At 40.0% G+C, this 22,916-nt stretch overlaps 1 protein-coding gene across 5 annotated transcripts in view; it reads right to left on the bottom strand.

Annotated features, from left to right (window-relative positions):
* The window catches only part of GSTCD (glutathione S-transferase C-terminal domain containing), a 65,379-nt gene that overhangs the window by 15,591 nt on the left and 26,872 nt on the right, over positions 1–22,916 (bottom strand). For 4 of the 5 annotated variants that reach the window (XR_006104103.1, XM_042468773.1, XM_042468770.1 and 1 more), the window contains 4 exons: positions 10,384–10,499; positions 10,117–10,161; positions 6,122–6,250; positions 1,515–1,648 (listed from right to left, as the gene is read on the bottom strand). Coding sequence is in view for 4 of the 5 variants with exons in the window: in XM_042468773.1 (XP_042324707.1) it covers positions 1,515–1,648; positions 6,122–6,250; positions 10,117–10,161; positions 10,384–10,499 (424 nt within the window). In the remaining variant the exon portion in view is untranslated. The remainder of the gene's footprint in view (positions 1–1,514; positions 1,649–6,121; positions 6,251–10,116; positions 10,162–10,383; positions 10,500–22,916) is intronic. The other variant, XM_042468772.1, reaches the window with a different exon arrangement.

Here is a 22,916-nt window from a genome sequence, read left to right on the forward strand (position 1 = left end):
TCCTCTCCCCTAAACAACTGCTCTAAATCTCATGCCTGTATTAGCCTCAGGCATGCAGACAAAGCTCCCTCCCCCTATAAAGGAGCAGCCAGCCTGGTGAGATAACACACACACCCCTTGAATTCACACTGCCTCGTTTTCTTTCTGGCAGCAGCAGCCACCTCTTTCATTTGATCAGAATAGAGGAAGGCTGAAACGACAACGTAACTTTTAAAAAGAAACCATTTTAGACCAACCTGAATCTCTAGCACAGCTCATATGTTCAATGTGCCATCTTCACTTCATCTTCCTTCTCCATCTCCTCCCTCTTCCTGTCTTTTTCCTCCTGCACCCCTTGTTGTTGACTCCTCTGTTCCTCACTAGCTGCACAACACTCCAATAAGAAGGGCAAATGGGTAGCCACCATGTAATCCTTCCATTCCAGTGTTCAGAGTGAGTGAAAGCACACTCAGTAACCAATAACAAGCAGAGATCCCATTGTGCCATGGCCATTACAGGTAAACATGTACACTGTTACAGCTCTTTACTGGTAACTAGGTACCAAAGTAATTCTCTACAAGTAACAAATTATTTATTACCTTTGATCATAGATAAGTTCTCTTTACAATTGGTAAGAAAGGTATTTGAAATCATTGCTGATGCTTTCTAGAACCATCAGAGATATATCTTTGAAGCTAGAGTTGTGATTAAAGCTCTAGCTCACAGGAGGGACCTGTGGCCCTCCAGATATCACTGCACTTCAACTCCTGCTAGCTAACATAAATAATTATGGAAACTATAGTTCAGCATCTGGAGGCCCACAAGTTCCTCATCCCTGCTGCAAATGACACATTTTCTTGGCAAGTGCGATAAAGCGTTGTAGGGTATTAATTACAAATTCACCTTATACAAGAGTAGCATAATCATACTCTATATTTTACTTCAGAACACGCCATTCTGAAGTATAGTCATGACATGACATGACAAGTGCCTGGTTTCTAGCAATTAAAATAGCAGTTGTTTAAAATAAAGCTATTGCTTCACTTTGCTTTCTTGTTCTTCATCTTTTATTTCTTGTTATCTTTGTTCTTGGAACTAATACAGCTAATACCATAGTGTGAACACATACAGTACTATAAAGCTATGCATGTGCACTTGGAATTAAGTTCCACTGTATACAGAACTGAAATAAAAGACAATGGGCTGAAGCACACAGTCTGGAAGCAGTAGCCTCTAACCGCTCCAGCCATAATCAGGCCTATGTGGGCCGCCACCACAGTCCCAAGCCAGCCACCAGCAGGAGTGGATTATTTCCGGTTCTTAATGGTCAAACCACTTAGCGCGACCTCGGAGAGGCTTCCGGCCGCTTTAGGGGCATGTGTCATGTTAATGCCATGCTCCCAAAGTGGCCAGAAGCTGCCTTATTTGGCCTATGCGTTTCGGGCTCTGTGTTACATGCTATACACTTTAACTCAAGTTCATCTATAAATACACAAGGAGACAATGGGACATAGAAAAATCAACAAGTTACTCACCTTTGTGGAAATGCAAACTTGGCTGTGTTCTGAATAAAGCCATAACAGCAAGGGGAAACAACAAATGCTGCATGAACTTTGACACAGCGTTCAATTACCATGTCTGTTGCCACTCCACAAGCATGCAATGCTACCTACAATGGTAAAAAAGGTACATACAGTGATAATTGTACATTCTATTAGGATTATATTCCTATACCATTTTTTGAGTGCCTGAATTATCACAATGTCAAAGAAAGAGTGCCATCAAGTCCAGTGATAGACTCTTCTTAGAGTCTATTGCTCATTCAAAGATAAAAGTGGAAAGGAATATACTAGGTCAAGAAATATATTTGGCAGCACATATGAAATGAAAAAGTGAATTATAAAGTTAATGCTAAATGTTTTGCCACAACATTTTCAGCAGTTTTAACCATCACCATATGGAGCCATATTACAGTTATTTTCTACATTAAAAATAAAACTGGCTGATATTACTCAAACAATGCATTAAAATGATCCAGAAAAGTTTGTAAGTAAAGGATTTTTTATATTTCATACTATTCCAAGTACATTTCATTCACATGGCTCCAAAGGAATCATGGCTGATTACCCTGATGACAGAGATGGCTGAAATCTGACAGCATTCCAGCAGAGATCATATAAGAAAATAAAATGCCTGCTGCCAGTTTTAGTCTCAACCACATGAAATAACAGCCTCAAATGTAGATATTATCACTATACGTGCTAACTACATAGTGCATAAAGAATGTTTGGTTTTATCTGATGAACTCAAGGTATCATGTCAAAAAATCTTTTTTGTTGAGAGTCTAGACAATAATGCACTGTTATGCTAGGTTACAGACAAATTGGCTAGAATAACATTTACATAAATATTTCATCAACAATAACAACCATAGCGTGATGTAACATGAGTGTTTCATGGAATTTTTCCAATAATTATTTTAATATCTTCCCCAACATACCTCCAATAGACATTTGAAGACGTTGTGGTACAACTAACTTTTTGGTAACACCTACTACTATGTGCAGGCAACTTCCTTTGGAAGCATTTCCCTCTAATACTGTGATCAGTTCCCACCCCTCCCCCTCTTCTTTTATTCCTTTTCAGTCTCCTTTAGTTATAACTGTAGTTAAGGATTTTATCATCCTCCATCTTTAAGTATAACTACTACTCAATACAGTTTGATTATAACCAGGATTATAATGCTGATTGAGATCAAGCCTGGTATTATCCATGACTGACTACGGCATTAAGAGAACCCATAATCATAGTTAAGGCTGGAGAGAGGAGAGCTGGGAATTCATACTTAAAGGAGGAATGGGTAGTAGATGGGAAAATGTAAACAGCAGAAGCAGAAACAAGTGTAGCTGGAAAGAAGTATAGCAATCTCTCCCCTTAGAACTTTCAATGGTGGGTTAGAAAGGAATCCCCCCAGCAGGGATAAGGAATAGAACTTGATGGCAGCATCTGGTGTAACGTCACCAACAATTCTGTGATGGTAATGAATTGTTGGTTACATTACACCAGATGCTGATATGGCACTGTAGAAGACCTGAAGATGGCAATGTTGACTGAGGAGGCTAACAGCACTGGTAGTCATCATAACCTGATGAGTCAAAGATGATGTTTTGAAGATTTCTGGATGATTTCTTTTGAATGTGAACGATACTGTGGCCTGTTACAGACTGCCAAAATAAAGCTGCTTCAGGTCTCTTTGGAGGTATGCTATTTAAATGATGCATGCATCCTAAGAATCTGGAAGCTGCACCAAAGCTGCACTCCAGTGCTTAGGAATGGAGTGTGGCTTTGGTGCGACCTCCTGACTCTTAGGACCCATGCATCATTTAAATAGCATACCTCCAAAGAGACCCAAAGCAGCATTATTTTGGCAGTCTGTAACAGGCCTGTGACTACCTAAATTGCTTCTTTTGATAGGATCTTTGAGATTACTGTTTGTAGGACCACAAAGGTAAACAGAACCTAGAATATCCTGAAAGACAAGAATATTCTTGAGATGGTCCGTAACAATTAGTCTTATGTTGGTTGGTGGATTGATAAGAACTAGTCATTGATTCCCATCTTCTTGCCTGTAAACTCAGATGGTAAACAGCTTCACCTGTTTTATTCTTACAAACAGACCCAGATAGTTGAATGATAAATCTTCACTGCAGGAGCTGTAATGCCTGATTATCTAAGCTAAGCATGCCATCTTAATGGCACAGCTGCTGACATGACCTCTGAAGCACAGTCATCTGAATGACATGCCACACTGATCTCATGACATGCTAGTCTTAAGTGTTAGGTTAAAATGGTGTTTTCAGAAAGGGGGAAAATTTCTCTCAAGTGCACTGCTAATGTGCAAACTTGCAAGTCTGACAATGGATCACTGTCATACTAAAGGCATCTGAAAAATTAAAACTTCTTCCCATCAGGTTGAGTATGTCTTTCTCTCTCTGTTAAGAGGAATTGAATGAACTTTCCCTCCTACTTTTGTTTGTGCATTTTCCACTATAATAGAATTAGGAGGAGGGTGTTGGAACAAAAAGTTACTTCCATTATCAGTTCATTGTGAAGTTGCAGACTTGGAAAATAGTTTAATCTGTGAATTCTGACTACACTCAGACAGTGTGGACACCAGAGGCAACAGAATGTACTGCACAGTATTCATGTCAAGTGACTGGAAGACTGGATCAAGCACCTTTGGAGGTTTAATTGAGATTTAACTTTTGTCTCTAAGGATCTGGCCATTCTCAAAGTCTTTTCAAAGTAAGAACGGATATCTTCAGATGGTGTAAGAGTTGTAGTGTCAGTTACCTTCAGATCCAGCAAAGATAACAGTGGTGATAGGGAAAGGAGGCTCAGTATTGTGAGACTGAGAAAAGTGGTAATATTCTCTGTGGCTTTTACCTCAGGAATAAATCTCAGACTGTGCACAGTAATGAGGAGATTGATGCTATGGGGAACTCTGTCTAAATGCATGACAGCTAGGAGATCCATAGTCTCTTTCATAATAGCATGGGAAATCTCTTATAGTAATACTGTAGGAAAAGACGGACAGCAGAAAGTAAGGAAACGTGTTGGTTTTCAATACCGAAAAACTGAGGTAAATCTCCTGCAGGTATCCATCAAGGTTCCTTGGTATTCTAGGTGGTTGTGCTGAAGGGGACAATCCCAACTGAGAAGAGGACTGTCTACAATCTCCTGAGTAGGGGAAGACTGAGCCAGTTTCTATGTTGTTGTTATCAGTACGTGGTACAGATGTTGATTATGAAGCAAGATCCAAGACTACAGAAGACGGCACAAGGAATGTCCATCTCACTAGAGAGTTTTGCCACATAAGGTATAACTCTCAAAGAGGGCTTTACATGGTCTTTGATAGATGATGAAGAGCTGAAGCAAACTGGTGGCTTAGAGGGCCCTCTGGCCACTCCAGCCATGATTGGCCAGGGACTGTGGTGACCAGATGGCCTGCTCTGAAAGTGGGCTGCCACCATGGTCCCAGATGAGCCACTAACAAGGATCGGATTTTCCCTGCTCCTTTTGTCAGTGACTTCAGGCAACCTTAGGTGGCCACAAAGCAATTTCTGGCTGCATGGAGGGAGGGGGGGTCATCTGCACACCACACCCTCGAAGCAGCTAGAAGACTCACCTTTTGGTCTGTCTGTTTTGAATAATGGAAATTTTAAAAAGTGGAAAAATAACAAAGATGAACAAAAAATAATAACAAAAATGGCAAACATCTACATGGCACTCATCTATTTCTGGAGAACCTTTCCAATGCTGTCACTCAGACAGAGAACAAAAAAGAACTGAAGAGAGTAGCTAGGCCTGCCTAAGCATGAGTGACAGGAGATGGGGAAAGCAAACCTGCCACAAAGCTACTCAGCTTCAGAAAGTTTTGGATGGGGCTCTGTATATATGCAAGATTCATTTATATCATTCACAGAGACCACTAGGAAGAATTTTAGTTTTCATATATTAAACATTACTTGATGTCATTAGGCTGGATCCAGATATAAGCCCATGTGGTTGAGGTGATCAAAGCAGACTTCCCCTTTCTCCTGACAGTAGCCGCTTAGGTCACCAAAACTATTATGGAGCATCAAGGGACCCAGCTGAATGGGAGCAGTTGCGGCATTGACAGAGGGGGGAATCAACGGTTGAAAACACAATGCAGAAATAATTCATTTTGAGACTGTTTTAACTGCTCAGTGCTAAGGAATCCTGGGAATTGTAGTTTATTGTGGCACCAGAGCTCTCTGGTGCCACAATAAACTACAGAGAAGTCTAAACGTCTCACAAAACTACAATTCTCAGAATTCTCTAATACTGAGCCAGAGTAGTTAAAGGAGTCTCAAACTGGATTATTTCTCCGTGTTTTGGACCAATGAAATTCAGACAAGCATATTCTGTCATATTCCCTTCACCATAGCCACCCCAATATGTAGCACCCACCATCTGTGCAGCACTTTCAAGGGGGTGGACATGCTCTTGTGGGAAGTCTGCTTGTTTGCTTCCATCAGCTCAACCATATGTGTCTAAATCTGGAATTGATCCAATGTTTCCTTTTAAAAAATGAATTTATAATTTCAAGATAGCTTACCCCAATATTAAAGACTCCTTTAAAATAGTCCATATTTGCTTGGAGGAACCAAACATTGTTTAATCTTAGTTCATCACTCCTCTCTTTAGCACGGACTAGTGATAATTCTTTATTTTCCACCAATATAACCTACAGTAAAACAGTGGTTAGGTGTGATCAACTTTTTTGGATTTAAAATCTTCACATCATAAGAACAAAGTAAATATATTTTCTGTTTTCAAATAGAACTTACATTTAAATTGTATCTAATCTTATTTTTGAGCCAAAAGAGATAACACCTGATTTTGTGCATGCCTGCTGGCCTGGAACAAATTTAAAAAGTGGTCTTCAGTTTCACTGTTTCCCCATGAAATAATATACTTACATTAGAGCATGAGGTTGCTATTTAAACTTTCAAAACTTACAGTAAGCCACTGTAGGTAGCTCCAGCCTTTTCTGCTCCCCTCTGTCCTCAAAAACAAAACAAAACAAACCTCTTGCTCTCATAGGGGCATGTGACCTTACACTGATTAAGCAATATATCCATGACTACTGCTGTGCCAGTACAAAGAGGAAGAGTTTCATTCCTAATGTCAATGCAGAAGGATAAGGTATCTTCTTACCAGACACCTTATTTCTCATCCCTGGCTCAGTGTTAGAGAATTCTGAGAACTGTAGTTTTGTGAGACGTTTAGACTTCTCTGTAGTTTATTGTGGCACCAGAGATATTTCTCACCCAGCTGTATCTTTCCACCCCTGACCTTTCTCCAAGGCTTGAACAGCAAGTTTCGTCCTGTCTCGCAGCTGTCTCACAGTGGATGCGCCATTGGCATTTGAAGCTCAACATGTCCAAGATGGAGCTTCTTGTCTTTCCTCCTAAGTCCGCCCTTCAACACTCCTTTTCTGTCTCTGTTGACAACATTTCTATTCAACTAGTCCAGAGGTAGGCAACCTTTTTGAGCCGGGGGCCGGGTTGCTGTCCCTCAGACAACTGGGGGGCCAAAGCCAATAAATAAATAATTAAATAGTTTTTTTAAATTAAATAAATAAATAAACTGGGACAAATGTAGGATAACATTTTCAAATGGAGGACACTTTTTTAAAAAAAATGGAGGGCACGCGAAAAAATTTGCTGATTTTTTAAAAAAATGTTAATATAAATGCATGTTTCTGAGGCTTCTATAGACAATTGCTCCCTTGCCCGCCGCTTGCCCCCCCTTGCCCGCCTCCTCCTGATAGGCCAAAGGCCCCACGCCATCACGCAAGAGGCCAAAGGCTCCGGCTGCAATCGGCGGCAGGACCGGGCTGGGGCCGGTCCCAAGGCCTTGCCGGGCCGCATCCGGCCCGCGGGCCACAGGTTACCTACCCCTGAACTAGTCCAACAAGCCCGCAGTCTTGGTTTTATCTTTGATTCTTCTCTGTCGTGTATCCCGCAGATCCAGACCACAGCCAAGGCTTGCCGATTCTTACTATACAATATTGCCAAAATCCGACCTTATCTCTCCGCCTCTTCTGCCAAGATCCTGGTCCATGCCCTAGTGATCTCACGACTTGATTACTGTAATGTTCTCCTGGCTGGGCTTCCTCTTTCTCACCTCTGTCCTTTAATCTCTGTCCAGCATTCAGCTGCACGCATTATCACATCCGCCCATCGCTCTGACCACATCTCTCCTGTGCTGGCATCCCTTCACTGGCTCCCCCTCCCTTTCCTCATTCAGTACAAGCTCCTGCTGTCGACATTTAAAGCCCTCCATGGACTGGCCCCTCCTTACTTATCAGACCTTATTTCTCCTCACCTTCCCACTAGGGCCCTCCATTCTGGTAGTCAAGGTCTGCTGTCCCAGCCCATGATTTCCTCTGTCCCATCTCGAATTCACCCCTTTTCACTCGCTGCCCCTCACTCCTGGAACCTTCTTCCCCCGCGAGCAAGAGCCATCACTTCTTAACGGAGTTGAAGACCATCCTGTTCAGAGAAATGTTCCCAGGCATTTCATAATTGTCACTTGCTATTTGATGTTCCTTTGTTGCCTGTTTTATTGAATCATTTCCTGTATTGCTATGTCCTCCCTCCAGTCCATCTCCCCTGATCCAGGCCTCGGAGGTAGAGAAGCACTGTTGGCCCTCATCCCCTTCCCCTTCTTTTGTGTTGTGTCTTTTTAGATTGTAAGCCTTAGGGTAGGGAACTGTCCAATTAAAAAGATTGTATGTACAGCGCTGTGTAAATTTACAGCATTTTATAAATAAAGGTTAATAATAATAACAATTCTTAAGACAGTTCTCTGTACTTAGCATCCTACTTCAGATGTAACTGCTACTGTGAAGCACAATACGGGATTGCATATTTATTTATTGACTGTATACTTATTTTACTTGCATCCTACTTTTATTGCAAGATGGACTCAAAGAACATGCTAAACATGTTGCATGTATCTTGCAGAAGCAAGAAATAGGAAAGATGTTTGCTTATTATTACATCAGGTGTCTCTCACATCAAATTTCCATAAGCACATTTATGACAATCAGGCCTGATTAACACATTTTAGCACAATGCAGTTTCCAGCAGAATCAGAGAACACATCTCTTTGGTTCATTTTCAAGCATTTGGAAGGGAGCCAACTTCTTCAGGTTCACTTGTAGGCCTAAACATGACTGACTCCAATTTCCTAGAGAAAATCTCTCTAAAACTTAATACAGATATGTGATGCTCCTCAGAGAAGCAGAAAACTTCTACTGTTGTTGTTTATGTGCCAGTGACACAATTTTCCAGTACATCAAAGTATTCTTACATAAAGTCTCTGCATTCAAGGAGAAAAGGAAAAAGCAAGATTTGCCAATCTGGTCTTCTGATTAGGAGATTTCTGGGTTTCTAATTAGGATTTTTAAAAATGAATTGTGACCGGATTGCTCACCTTTAAAAAAGTCATGGCTTTCTCTGTTACCATGTCACAAAAAGGAGTAGTAAGAGTGTTTAGATGCTAGCCAGCAGTAATTTATGTTTGCTTTGTACTTAATTCCTAAGATAAGGAATGCTCAGACAAATTGCCTAGAGTTCAGCTGAGATATGCCTTTCCTGTTAAAACAAACTAAAATAGCCCTGTCTCACTATTTGACTTCCTAAGCCATGGTTGGAAATGTGATCCTCTTGTTTTTGTTGAACTACAATTCCCAACAACCCTATTCTAGTACAGCTTATAGTGAGGAATGCCAGAAGTGGCCAACCAACAATGTGTGGAGGACTATACAATTCCCACCCCTGTCCTATGTATATAGCCTCTGACCTGGATATTCATATCTGAGTGTATTATGCCAGGAGAAGCACAAGGACTAGAACCTGGGAACAGACTGTTTAGAAAGCTCTGTCTCACATGCACATCAAATGTACTTCCAATGGTGCAAAAACAAGAAAAGGATCTATCCAAAGACTTTAAAATGGGCAGGTTACTGAGAGAGCCTGGTATTAAATCTTATAAGGCTTAACAGGTCATAACCTGCACTTTGAATTGTGCCTAGAAACAAACGCATAGCCAACAGAATGTTTGCAGGATTCTGGACCATATGATGTTTCCAAACATTTTAAAGAAATAGTCTCTCATAAAATATTGATCCAATCCAAATACTCCATAGTCAGATGAGATATCTTGTTGTCTCGTCAAGAACTGGGCACCATTGAAACATGGCCATCTACACAGCAATGGCCACCACTGAAGGTGAGATACAATCATAAAAACATGGCCTTTGTGTCAATAGAAATATATCCACGTAACCCACAATGTAACACAATGAAGCTTTTTAATCAACCAAAGCAATATTCATGTCAGTTTGGGCTCAGTGTTTAAATTATGAGGAGAAAAGTAGGAAATCAATAATAGCAACACTTACATCTTGACTAAGATCAACAACTTTATCCTCTCCTATTGGTCCTCATTAGAGATAGAAAAGCGGTGGGGGAGGGATGCCACTATGTTCTATTATACTAATGTAACTGACATTTAATTACATTGATTTTGAAAACTTACCTGGCATGATGGCAGTATGTGAGCAAGAACAATTCCAACATGGCCCTGTTCAAATGAGAAGAAAATGCAGATGTAAGTCTTACCAGTAATCCCCACACAGCTACTTGATTTTACAACAAACTATTCAACAGAATGCTGACAGTGATTCTGAAAGCAGATCAAGTTTAAGTGTGATTGCTCTGTCCTACATGTTGCCATGGGTTGTTAGACTTACAAACCTGAAAAACAACTTTTAAAAAGCAGTTTTTAAAAGAAAATATTTATTACCCCACCACTGCAAAAATCAACGATCATGTCTCCAGGCTTAGCCAGTTTTGTCACTAAAGCCACCAAATTGTTGAGTTGCTGTTGTTTCCTTAAAGCACGATCACTGGACATCTTTCCTATGTGTGACAACAAGGAATATACATTTACAATGATTTATTGCAAGATAGTCTTCCTAATATGTCCCTTTTTAATTAAATTATTTTGATTTATACTTGATATATCTGGTAGCAAATAAAGTGAAAGAAAAGGATCCTGTGCCAGAATGGTCCACGATATATAATAATGAAAGAAAAAAAAAATAGGAGATCAGTAATTAAAGGAAAACAGTGACAAACAGAAATTGATAGAATGGACATGTCTTCAGGCATCACAGTTTATGCTCTTGTAAATTTATGCATGTATACAGATGTGAATAGCTAAGAATGCATTGAGAAAACCTATAAATATTAAAGAGTGACAAATATTTCCCAAACTGCACAATAATCCAATGAAATATTTTATTGAATGATTTAATTTTTACCACCCAAATATTTTGGGTGGTATCCAAAGTTAAGATTCCATGAACAGAAAGGACTCTTTCTTTGGTGGATTAAACTGGCATCCAATGGAGTCTCCCTATTAGAGAAAGGAGACAGAGTACTGACCAGTGTCAGAACAGCTCCTTTCCCTATGGCTCCTAGCAAACTTCCTATGCACACCGCTTCCATTTCCACCCAATGCTTCAGCCTCACCCACAGGGATACCTAATCAGTGGCATTTGTTCATGGAAACTCTGGATCCAACCAGCTGACTGGATCTATAACATCATATATTTGCTCACATTATAGGCCTCTTCAAGACATAAAAGGCATCAGGAGTGCCCGCTGCAGCCTGGATGTTTTGCCCCACTCTCACTATGGCGGTATCCAGACTGGCGCTTTGCACCGGCCTGGATACGTGCTAGGGTTGCCTCGGGGTGTCCTTTCCAGACGCCCCACAACCCTAGCATTTACCTGTGCGTTGGAATGGCGGTGCCCTGTCTACATGGGCGCCGCCATTACAATATCACAGTCACGCCACCTCCAAACGGAGCGGTGCGGGCGTGACGCACGCGCCCCACTGCAGGGCACTTGTGGTGCCCTTTCAGTGGTGCCGGAAGGAGCTCCGTTTTGGAGCTCCTTTTGCCATTTGTGTCGCTGGCGCAGCCTTTACATGGCTGCGCCAACGACACAAAAGAGAAAGGGGCCGAGTGGCCCCTTTCTCTGCCTCCCCACCGCTGTTGGGGTGTCCTTGGGGCATGAAGCCCCAAGGACACCCCTTTCCAGGCCACGGTCTGTATCCCGCCTATATAGCTTAAAAGATGAGGATGACACCATAGGTAAGCTGCAGCCAATCAAGAACAATCTACCAGTAAGACATGTGAAGAATAGTCTTGGAAAGCCAAAGTCAAAAGCGAATGAAACCTCACATATCAGAGTAGAAAAACCAAAAGAACAGTTGAAGAACAAGCCGTAAGCCAAAACCAAAAGTAGACAAGACACAGGCCAAGGTTCCTTGATGCTGCTAATGTGGCAAACAAAAAGGAACTGAGGGAGATGATGGAATCCTGGATATAAATAGGGTAGGCAAAGCTACCGCCAAAAATCTTGCCTAGCTGTTTTAGAATGTTCCGAGTGTGCTCTGCACTGGCACAGATAAACCCAATTGTGTGATTCACAGAGACTACAAGGAAGAACACAGAAGACATTCTGTTTCCCATATAGATTTCTTTGTTATGGCTTCTTAATATGCTCCTCCTCCTATTCAAGTGCTTAAACATTCATTCTCCACAGAATCAAGGATAACTTAGAGCAAGCATGATATAGTAGTTTGAGTATTGAACTATAATCCTGGAGACCAGGGCTGAATTTCTCGCTCAGCCACGGAAACCCTTTGGGTGATCTTGGGCAAGTCACATAGGAAGAGAGCAGGATGGAAACAGAATGGGGGAAATCACCGCTGATGCTACTGGAAGTTCCCGTTCGGTTCCTGATCCATCCCACTGCGGGACGGATCAGGAACAGAACGGGAACTTCCAGCAGCATGGAGGCGTTCTGGTGTGTGATAAAATGGGTGATTTCCCCCATTCTGTTCCCATCCCACCTCCTTCTGTTCCTTCCCGATCCCGTCCCAAGGGGCTGTGCGATAAGCTCCATGCTCTCAGCCCCAGAAAACCCTGTGATAGATTCACCTTAGGGTCACCATAGGATGGAAACAACCTGAAGGGACACAACAGTAACAAGAACCAGATATTTATTGTACATCAATGTATCAAAAACAATTCCTATTTTAAACGGTATTTTGTAACTCCAGCACAGCAAAAGGTGGCTTGGATTCAAAGATACATGGGCAGAGTTGCACTTGCATAACAGGGTTCTGCCTTGTCTTTATTGCTGAATCACTGCGTGGTCGCTTAAATCATGCTCCTGAGAGGGTGAGAAAGCACTCTATAGCAAAGAACTGCATGTTTTTGGGGTGTACCTGTTATTAGTGGAAATCACTGACCACACCTCATAAGCCAATCTGACTTCAGATTCTGTAGATTCCACTGTTGTCAAAATGAAAGGAAAATGTGACATAAAATCCATAGAAACTAAGTACTGAGTGCAATCCTTTTGGCACCAAGCAAAAAACATGTTTATCTACTCAGGAATTTTAATCTGTGGAAATCTTAGACTCCTTTTAAGGATTTTATGTGCTATTTTGTAACTGTTACTCTGTTTTAGTATTTACCGTTATGTTTTTACTCTGTCAAATTGGATGAATAATAATATATACATCATCATCATCATCATCATCATCATCATCACCATCACTACCACTGTCATCAAAAATTATAAACAGAAAGTACTGTAATAAAATACTTAGAACACTTTATGTGCTCAGTAAAATGACCGTTTACATCTAGACATTTTGTTGTAGCAAGCCAGACTTCATAAATTACACAGGTGAACAGAAAAGCAATGTTGCCAAATTTAAAATTGTGACTTTTAAAAAGCTTTTTATTTCATTTTCTCATACCCATGCCCTATAGCAGGCATGAGAGCTGGCCTACTGGTCATATGCAGCCTAGCAAGACCCTCTAGACTATTTGTAAAGGTAAAGGCAGTCCCTTGACATGAATGTCTAGTTGTAACTGTCTGTAGGGGGCTGTGCTCATCTCCGTTTCTAAGCTGAAGAGCCAGTGTTGTCCAAGGACTGCTCTGGTGGTCATGTGGCCAGCATGACTCCACCGAATGCTATTACCTTCCCACCTTGAAGTGGTACCTATTTATCTACTTGCATTTGCATGCTTTCAAACTGTTAGGTTGGCAGAAGCTGGGACTAGTGATAGGAGTTCACCCCATTATGCAGCACCCAGGCCTCGAACTGCCAACCTGCCGATCTTGCAATCAACAGAGTCAGCGTCTTAACCACTCGAGCTACACTTCAGTTACACTACATAAGCATATATGAAAACATGAAATGCCAAGCAATGAGTCAGACCACAGGTCCTTCTATTACCTGCACAACCTTGTAGGGTCTTAGACTGGGGTTTTATTACCTGCTACCTAAGTTCCATTTAACTATAGCTGCCAAGATTTAACCTAGGAAATTCAACATGCCAAGCATGTGTTTTTCATAAAAGTGTATCCCTCTCTACTGAAACATATGCTTTAAATAGAACTGACAATGCAATACTGGGGAAAGGTTTTCACAATAATTTCCAAGCACAGATAGAATGGATATCTCTGGATTCTGTCAGTCTATCCACTATAAAAACACTGTGGATTTTAAAAAAAGAAAAAGAAAAGAATTGAACATTCAGGATGTGCTAGTTTAATTACACATTCTCTACTTAGACAGTTGAGGCAACATGTGCATTTTTAAATTGGGTCTTAAATTAAATTAAAATACAAATCCAATAAAATGCAATTTGAATTGGCTAAAAACAACGGCAGCAACAACTGTAGAAAACAAGGAAACTACCATAGAGTAACCTCTGTAGACTTTCTCCTTTCCATAACTCGCTGGCTGAAATGCTAATCTTTATACCATGTTTGGTGGTGTTCAGCTAGTGGGTATAAACTTGTTGCAGAACATAGACCTCATCTGAAGTTTAAGTATTTGTTGAAATGCAGCGTTTTGCTTGTTAAACACACAACAATTTAGACAATGAACATAAGCAGGAGTCATAATTTGTCATATGGGAATAAAAAACAGACATCTATTTTAAAGGAACAATATGTGCACCAAGATAAACATTCTCCATTCCCTATCCTCACCTCTAGCTAGAGAAAGTATGGTGTAGTGGTCTGACCACTGGACTACAACTTTGGAAACAAGGCTATGAATCCCTGGCTCAGCCATGGAAATCCACTGGGTGACCTTGGGCAAGTCATAGTTTTTCAGCCTCAGAGGAAGGCAAAGGCAACCCCCCTTGAACAAATCTTGCCAAGAAAACCCCACAATAGGTAACAAGAATCATTTACAAATGAACCTAGTTTTAGAAAGTAACTTCCTAACCACATAACTATTGAATTAATCTCCCATGCAAGCAAAGTGATGCTAAAATTTGTACAGCAAAGACTTGTACCATATATAGGTGAGAAAGACGTCCAAGCTAGATTCAGGAGAGGAAGGGACACTAGGGATCATAATGCAAACATATGTTGGATAATGGAGTGCACCAAAGAATTTTGGAAGAAATACAGCACATTTATAAATTATAGCAAAGCATTTCATTGTATAGGTCATAAAAAACTTTGGATCTCTCTTAAAGAAATAGGTGTGCCAAAATATTTGATTGCCTTGTGTAACTGTAATCAGGACAAAAGACTAGCACCAGAACAGAATGCAGAGAAACAAAATGGTTTATAATTTGCAAGGTGGTCAGTCAATTTAGGGTGATACTAATTTATCACCCTAACTATGTAACTTTCATGAAGAATACATTACATGTAAAACAGGACTGGACTAAGAGGAAGAAGGCATGAAAAATTGGGGAAAGGAACAACAAATTAAGATATGGACGTGACACCATATTACTAGCAGAAAACAGGAAAGACTTGGAAGGATTACTGAAGAAAGTCAAGAAAGAAAAGTACAAAGGCAGGTTTACAGTTCAACATTAAGAAAATTAAATTAATGACCACAGGTGATTTACATAACTTTAGAGTAAAAAATAAAGGCACTGAAATAGTTCAAAATTTTCCATACCTTGGCTCATAATCAAAATGCAGTCAAAAAATAAGAAGATTAGGACTAAGAAAAGCAGCTATGAAGGAACTAGACAAGATGCAGAAGTATAAAAATATAACTGAATGTTAAATTTAGAATAGTCTATGCTACTGTATTTCTAATTTCTATGTATGTTTAGAGAAGATGGACAGTGAAGAAAGTTGATATGAATAAAATCAATTCATTTGAAATGGGAGGACTGGAGAAGATTTCCATGGATGCTGTGGACTGTTACAAAGACCAAAAAAATGGCTTCTATAACAAATCATGCCAGAACTCTCCCTAGAAATCAAGATGACAGAACTGAGACTGTTGTACTTTGGACATATTATGAGAAGACATGACTCCCAAGACAATAATACTTGATACAGTAGAAAGCAGTAGTAAAAGAGGAAGGCTGCAGATGGATGCTGCCTCAACCAAGGAAGCCATAGCAGTGTGCAAGTTCTGATTCCTGAGCAGGGTGGTTGAAAATAGGGCAGCTTGGAGGGCTCTCAATAACAGGGCTGCCATAAGTCAATGCTGACTTGACAACAGTTAACAACAGCAGCAACAAAGAAAATTTCAGTTGCTGACATTTCCAAGGTAGACTGAATTATGGTTCTGCAGTGCCTAATCACTGCTATTGGTAATATGTCATCAACATATACTAATGTAATGTCAAAGGAGATGCAAGAAAAGGATTTCAGAGGGTCAAAAAGGAATGAAGTCATGGTACTGGGAGGCCCTAACCAAGTCACTGACACACATGACTTATGCATAGGTTATAAATATATACAGTACCATATTTATATCTTTGTCTGCATCTGTATCTATGCTAGAAAGGTTGACTCTGGCTTGTCTATCCTTGCCTGCCTTCTTTCTTGGCCTCAGACATGAATGGCCCTTAGTCCACCTGTTCTTTTCAAAGCTCATCTGTGCTGGATCCTGGACAACAAAAACAGTTTCTTCACAAATAGTTTATCCACAGTAAAGTCGAAGGCTTTCATGGCTGGCATCCATAGTTTTTTGTGGGTTTTCCAGGCTATGTGGCCATGTTCTAGCCGAGTTTCTGATGTTTCTCCAGCATCTGTGGCTGGCATCTAGATGCCAGCAACAGATGCTGGCGAAACGTCAGAAAGAAACTGCTAGAACATGGTCACATAGCCCGAAAAACCCACAAAAAACTATAGTTTATCCACAAATATAATAGTTGAACCTTTTTATTGTGGCCTCAACAAAGGTTGCCTGCTGCTGTATGGCTATCCAGACAGATACCTCACAACCAACCACTCAAATGAAATCTCAACTTTATTCTTGAATTTATTAAGGACTACTAAAAATAATGAATAATAATAAAAATAAAAATAATAAAAATAATAAAAATAAAATGGGAGATAAAAGACAGGTGAGACAAGTGGTAGGATGAGAAAAAAAGGATACAAGAAGGCCTTTGTGATGAAAAAATACTTGAGCAGAACCAAACCAGATCCACAGATGTCCTAAGGATAACCAATCAATAGAACACAAAGACCTGATTGGTTGCTAACATATCTATGCACAAACAGCAACACAATTATTATTACAATCTAGGGCCAGCGTGGTAAGACCAGAGTTTGAATCCCAGCTAAACCACTGGGTGACCTTGGGCAAGTCACACTCTCTCAGCCTTAAGAGGATGGCAGTGCAACCCCCTCTGAAGAAATTGGCCAAGAAAACCCTTTGATAGGTTCACCTTAGGGTCATCATATGCTGGAAATGACTTGAAGGCACAAAACAACAACACAACAATGACAAGACAACCTACGGAAGAAATGCCCTGTTGGGGGATAACACTTTTTAAAGTTTAGAATAACAAGTACCTAAGGAAGGAACTGACAAAACCACCTCTGAGTACTCTGACCAAGAAAATCCAATGAAATTCATGGAGTTGCCATAAGTCGACAGACAATACACACACCATCTTTATATCAACCATATTAATACCTTCATAAATATAGGTCCTCATTCTTTTTCTTAATATGAAGTCACATATAACATGCAAATAAATTAAAATTAGGAATAATTATCCAATTTTCTTTTGTTATTATCACATTGATCCTTATGTAAATATTTCTGATGAAGCATAAAGCTATTCGTCCTTTTCTTTTCCAAAAAGAGCATATAAAGGACAGCAGCATTCTGTTCTTGCAGAGATACTAAGGATTAGAAGAGTTTCAAGCAGCTAACTGCATCTCAGTTCCTTTATGTCTGCTTTGTTGGCATAAAAGCAAGCAGTCCTCGTTTTTGACACAGAAGTACGCGCCAACATTTCCCCAAAATGGTAAGTCATGCCGGCAGAAACATGAAACTCAGCTAATCCTGTTTTAATAAAGACAAAAATCAGTACATGTTCTCAAGTTTCTAAGTTTAGAGTATTATGATTTATAGGTACTCCAAACCTAGCTATTTGTTAATGCAATTGAAACAACAAAACACCTAGCACTCTTGCACTCAGTCACCTTTTCAGGGTGGGCTTTAACATTATTCATTCTGTTTTATGAAGATAACATACCAAAGCAGCTGTAAATCCTTTTATTAGCTTTTTGAAAGAAAGATCAAGATGTGGGTGGAAAATAAGTTTTCCCTCACTACTAAGATTTTGGACACCAGCCTAATCCTGTGCTTCATTCCCTTACAGCTCTGCGATAAAAAAGAACTTAGCATGTGATGACCAAAAATATTGAAACATAGAGACAAAGGCTCTAAATTTCACCTGCAGGATAATTATATGATTTTCATCAGTGGCATCTCCTGATCCAGTTTTTGTCATTTGTTCCTTCCTGTTGTAGATGGCAGCAACAGTGACAGGAGTGCAAAGAATGTCAACAACAACAACAACAATAATAATAATGGCCATTTGAGCACTGGGGTATGGCCAGTACTGTAAAGTGTTTTTATTCCCATGGAGTTTAGAGTATTCTAAGCATTTCTCTTTTTAAAAGGTAAAGGTTTCCCCTTTAACATGATTGTCAAATTATATCCGACTATAGGAGGTGGTGCTCATCTTCATTACTAAGCCAAAGGAGCCAGCGTTGTCAAAGATGACTCCATGGTTACGTGGCCAACATGATTAAATGCCAAGGCACAAAGAAAACTGTTACCTTTCCACCAAAGTGGTACCTATTTGTCTACTTGCATTTTTACATGTTTTCGATCTGCTAGGTTTGGCAAAAACTGGGACTAGTGACGGGAGCTCACTCCATAATGCACCACTTGGGTCTCAAACTGCTGAACTGCCAACCTTGTGATCATCAGAGTCAGCATCTTAACCGCTGAGTCATCATGTCCCCCATTTCTCTTTTTACTAAATACATTACATCTCATACTTCCAAAGAGGAGAAAATGGAGGAATTATATTCTCACGGCAAATTATATTCTTACAGCAAATTATATTCTCATAGCAACTTTAAAATAGATTAGTTGTAGAGAGTGTAACTGTTCCAAGGTCACTCAACTAGACCAGTAAGATGACTGAGTTGGATTAAACTCCTCTCATCTGGCTCTTTAACCACACCACAACATGGTGTGTACTCATCCAGTAAAAGAGCTTGCAAATTGTTTTCTGTAAAGCTCAGTTTGAAAAGCATGAGCCAAAATACCTGGCTGTTCAGGTCCAGAAAGTTAGCATCTCCATACCAGTGCAAAACAAGTCAGCTTTAGAAAGGGAAAAAACGTATCTCACTGGTGCAAGAAAAAGAAAATAAATCATAGAAGATTTTATTTGGCAGTTCTTTCATGTGCATTTGACCTTTCGTGGTTAATTGAGCAATAGCCCATAGCCGATCAAAGTGGGGGGGGGGGGGGGGATGTAGTTTGGATCCTTTATGCAAGTTTATTTCAAATTATCTGTTCCCTCAGTCTTAACAAATGTTATTTCAATTTAATCAAAACAAGATTATGCAGGACACAACATTAAAAGTTCTGCATTAGTCAATGAAAATGAAACAGTGCTTCTTACTTGTGAGTCAATATCAAAAAATAACATCATGTTATCACCAGAACTGGTAACAACCTTGTTCAAAAAGAAACCCTCAAGGTTAGCAAGTTGAGCTATACTAAAAATAATAAAAAATAATAAAAAATAATAATACTAAATAATAAAAATAAAATGGGAGATAAAACACTGGTGAGACAAGTGGTAGGATGAGGAAAAAAAGATACAAGAAAAAGGTGTCATACAGAAAGATTACATTCCAGTGTAAACTTTGACTTGATCCGAACAGCTAATTCTAGCAAATGTACATAAAAACAAAATTAACATAGATCAAAATAGTCTCTGGACATTATATATTAATTGTTTTAGATTCATGAGTTTTGCTTCCATATTTCTTCTCAGTGTATCTTGAATAACCAAAAGGTCCTATACAGTAAAAGTTTAAGCAATCTTTGTTAGCTATAAGACTAGAAAAAAAGAATATACAGTATATTTAGATGAGGTGTTTTAGCACTGCCATTAAATACAACATACAACTATAAATGAAGTTTTGCTGTTGTTAATTGAGTACAATATAAACTGAATTTGCTTAGGATCTGAATTTGTAGTTATGGCAATCTCTCAGCCCAGAATACTATCAATACAGGAACTGTGGGGTTAGTGGCTTGATGGTGAACAAGACATCTAATGTCATGGGCCAGGACCTGGAGGACAGAGACACAGAGGAAGAGTTGGATGAGGAGGTAAGTCTTCCAGAGAACAGCCTACAGTTCTCCCTGTTGCAGAGCAAGCTCAACCAGCTCTCCCTGCTGAAGAGCCTCAGTCAGTTCATCCTGTTGAACTGAAGCTTCAGCCATCAGGACCAAAGCAAGACTCACCTTCTGATGAGGCAGAGGATACAGCTGGGGTCTTAAATCCACAATCAAGGAGATGGGACAAATGGTTTTATTATTTATTTTATTTATATGCTGCCTTTTTCCCTGCAAAAACCCAAGGTGGGTCACATAAAATCACCTAAAATTACAAAAGTTAAAAACAAACTAAAACCCCACCTGCTCCATAAAAACCACCCTGCTATGCATTACAAAATTACATTTAACAAAGGGCCAAGCAGCAATAGGCAAGCTCTGATTAGAACCAGGTGGTGTCAGGCCATTTAAGAACTGAGTCTGCCTAAGGCTAGTGCAGGAAGCAACTCATCTATAATACTGAATATGGCTTCTTACTGGGCTGGCTCTCCAGGATGGCGTAGAAATACAGTGTTAACAGAGCTTTCACCACCACAGGGCACATTAGGGGCAAAACTGGTGGCTTGATGTTGCCCCTTTCAGAGCCGTATTGGGCCTGCAGCAGCTGTATGCTGCAGGCCTGATCCAGCGCTTTACCAGGCCTAAAAGAACTGACAAATGCTGCTCCGTTTTAGAGCAGCAAAAGCCACCCTTGCTGCGGTAGTTTTTCTGAGTTTCTTTGGCACAGTGCGTCTAAACTCTGCACCAAAGAAATGGTATGACATCTCCCGTTACATGTGTGGCATGACACCGGCACCATGGCAGAGTCGGGGCATCCACTCCACCCCGATGCCGGTGTTTTATGCCCATCTGTTTAGTCCCTTAGAGTGGCATTGGAAGATACCTGTTCAGCCCCATGTGGATAGTAAGCTGTTGGGCATCACACGGTGCTATTCTGCCCTCCATGCTGTTTAACCTATAAAGGAACTGGACAAGGTTGTAGAATGTTCGATAATTAATTGAGTTAAACACCATCAGTTGGTTTTGGGTACTATATCTACAGTGCACCCGTGTCTTACGTGCCCTGCACCAGAAGAAACAATGGCACATGCGCCTGTGGCACACATGCACCATCGCGAGCACAAACCTCATTACTTGTAATGGGGCTCGAGCATACACGTTTTTTTCATTTATGTGGTGGGTGGGGCTGGAACGGATCCCTCGTGTAAAACAAGGGTGCACTGTATTTTTGCTTGTCATGGGCCAGTTGAGGCTATGCAGGTGCTGGATTACAACATGGATACTATAATGGGCTGGATGGGGACCAATACACTAAATATGAATCCAAGTACAGTAATATGGATTTTTTCACCAGTGGCATCTCCTGATCCAGTTTTTGTCATTTGTCCAGTCTTCCTTCCTGCTGTTGATGGGAGCAGACAGCAACAGTGGCAAGAGCGCAAAGAATGTTAACAGGCCATTTGAGCATTGGGGTCTGGAGCTTAGGTAAGCAACATACCATATCTAGGATTCCCTCCTTTTGAAGGTGGAGGAGGTGCATAGCTTAAGAGTGTTTCTTCATTCATCCTTTGTTTGATCATCAGGTAGCCTCTACTACTTTGGCAAGTTTCATTTGGATTCATCAGCAATGCACAGGGCTAAACTGGGATAACTTGGCCATAGTAATTCATAACATGATAACCTGCCATCTAGACTACTGCAGTGAGCTTCATGTAAGGCTGTCCATGAGAACAATGAGAAAATTACTATCTGCAACATAGAAAAACTACTTCATTTTGTTGGATTGTAAGGTTCCTTTTTTGTTTTGTTTCATTCTGTTTATTTACGGTGATATTTTAATTACCTGTGCCCTATCCTGATCTCTCCAGAGATACGGTGAAATGTAAATAGAGTAAACAATAATACTGATGAATATGACTGGTATCACAAAGGCAAGGCGTATGAAGTAAACTATCAGGTTGGAAATATCAGAATACAAAGGAGGTGAGTCAAATGATTGATTCTTGGATCGAACACAAACAAAATCCTCTATCGAGAGACAAATTACAGAAATTGTTCTAGCCTCTTATCCTCTTAGTATTTGACACAAAGGCTTTCTGAGCTCACATGGTACCATGAATCAGCAAAATAAAGCAGCAGCAGAGCAAAACGTTGAGCAAATATTTAGTTATTTTATTTTATTCATATGCTCCTTTTCTCTCAAAGTGGGACCCAAGGCAACTCACAAAATTACAGATTCCCTTCTTTTGTGACAAGGAAACACTGATGCTCCATGCAGAAAATAATGCAATTGCACAAATGTGAATTTATAATATTAGAATATTGTGATTTTACAGTACATTGCTTTGGTGTACAGAAAACTAATGTAAAAATGTAATAAATAAACTTAGTTCCACACATCCATTTATGTTTCGCAGCAGCAGCAGCAATTATAATTATTATTATTGTTAATGTTTATTTATATATCACCATAAATTTGCATGGTTTTCGTTAGATACTTAGGTCCATTTTATCAGATATGGCATTATTACTTTTAACCTTCAGGTAGCTGTACAAAAATTATGGTCCTGAGTTGCACCAAAGTGTATTCC

This window comes from Sceloporus undulatus, chromosome 5 (assembly GCF_019175285.1).
Source record: "Sceloporus undulatus isolate JIND9_A2432 ecotype Alabama chromosome 5, SceUnd_v1.1, whole genome shotgun sequence".
NCBI lineage: Eukaryota > Metazoa > Chordata > Lepidosauria > Squamata > Phrynosomatidae > Sceloporus > Sceloporus undulatus.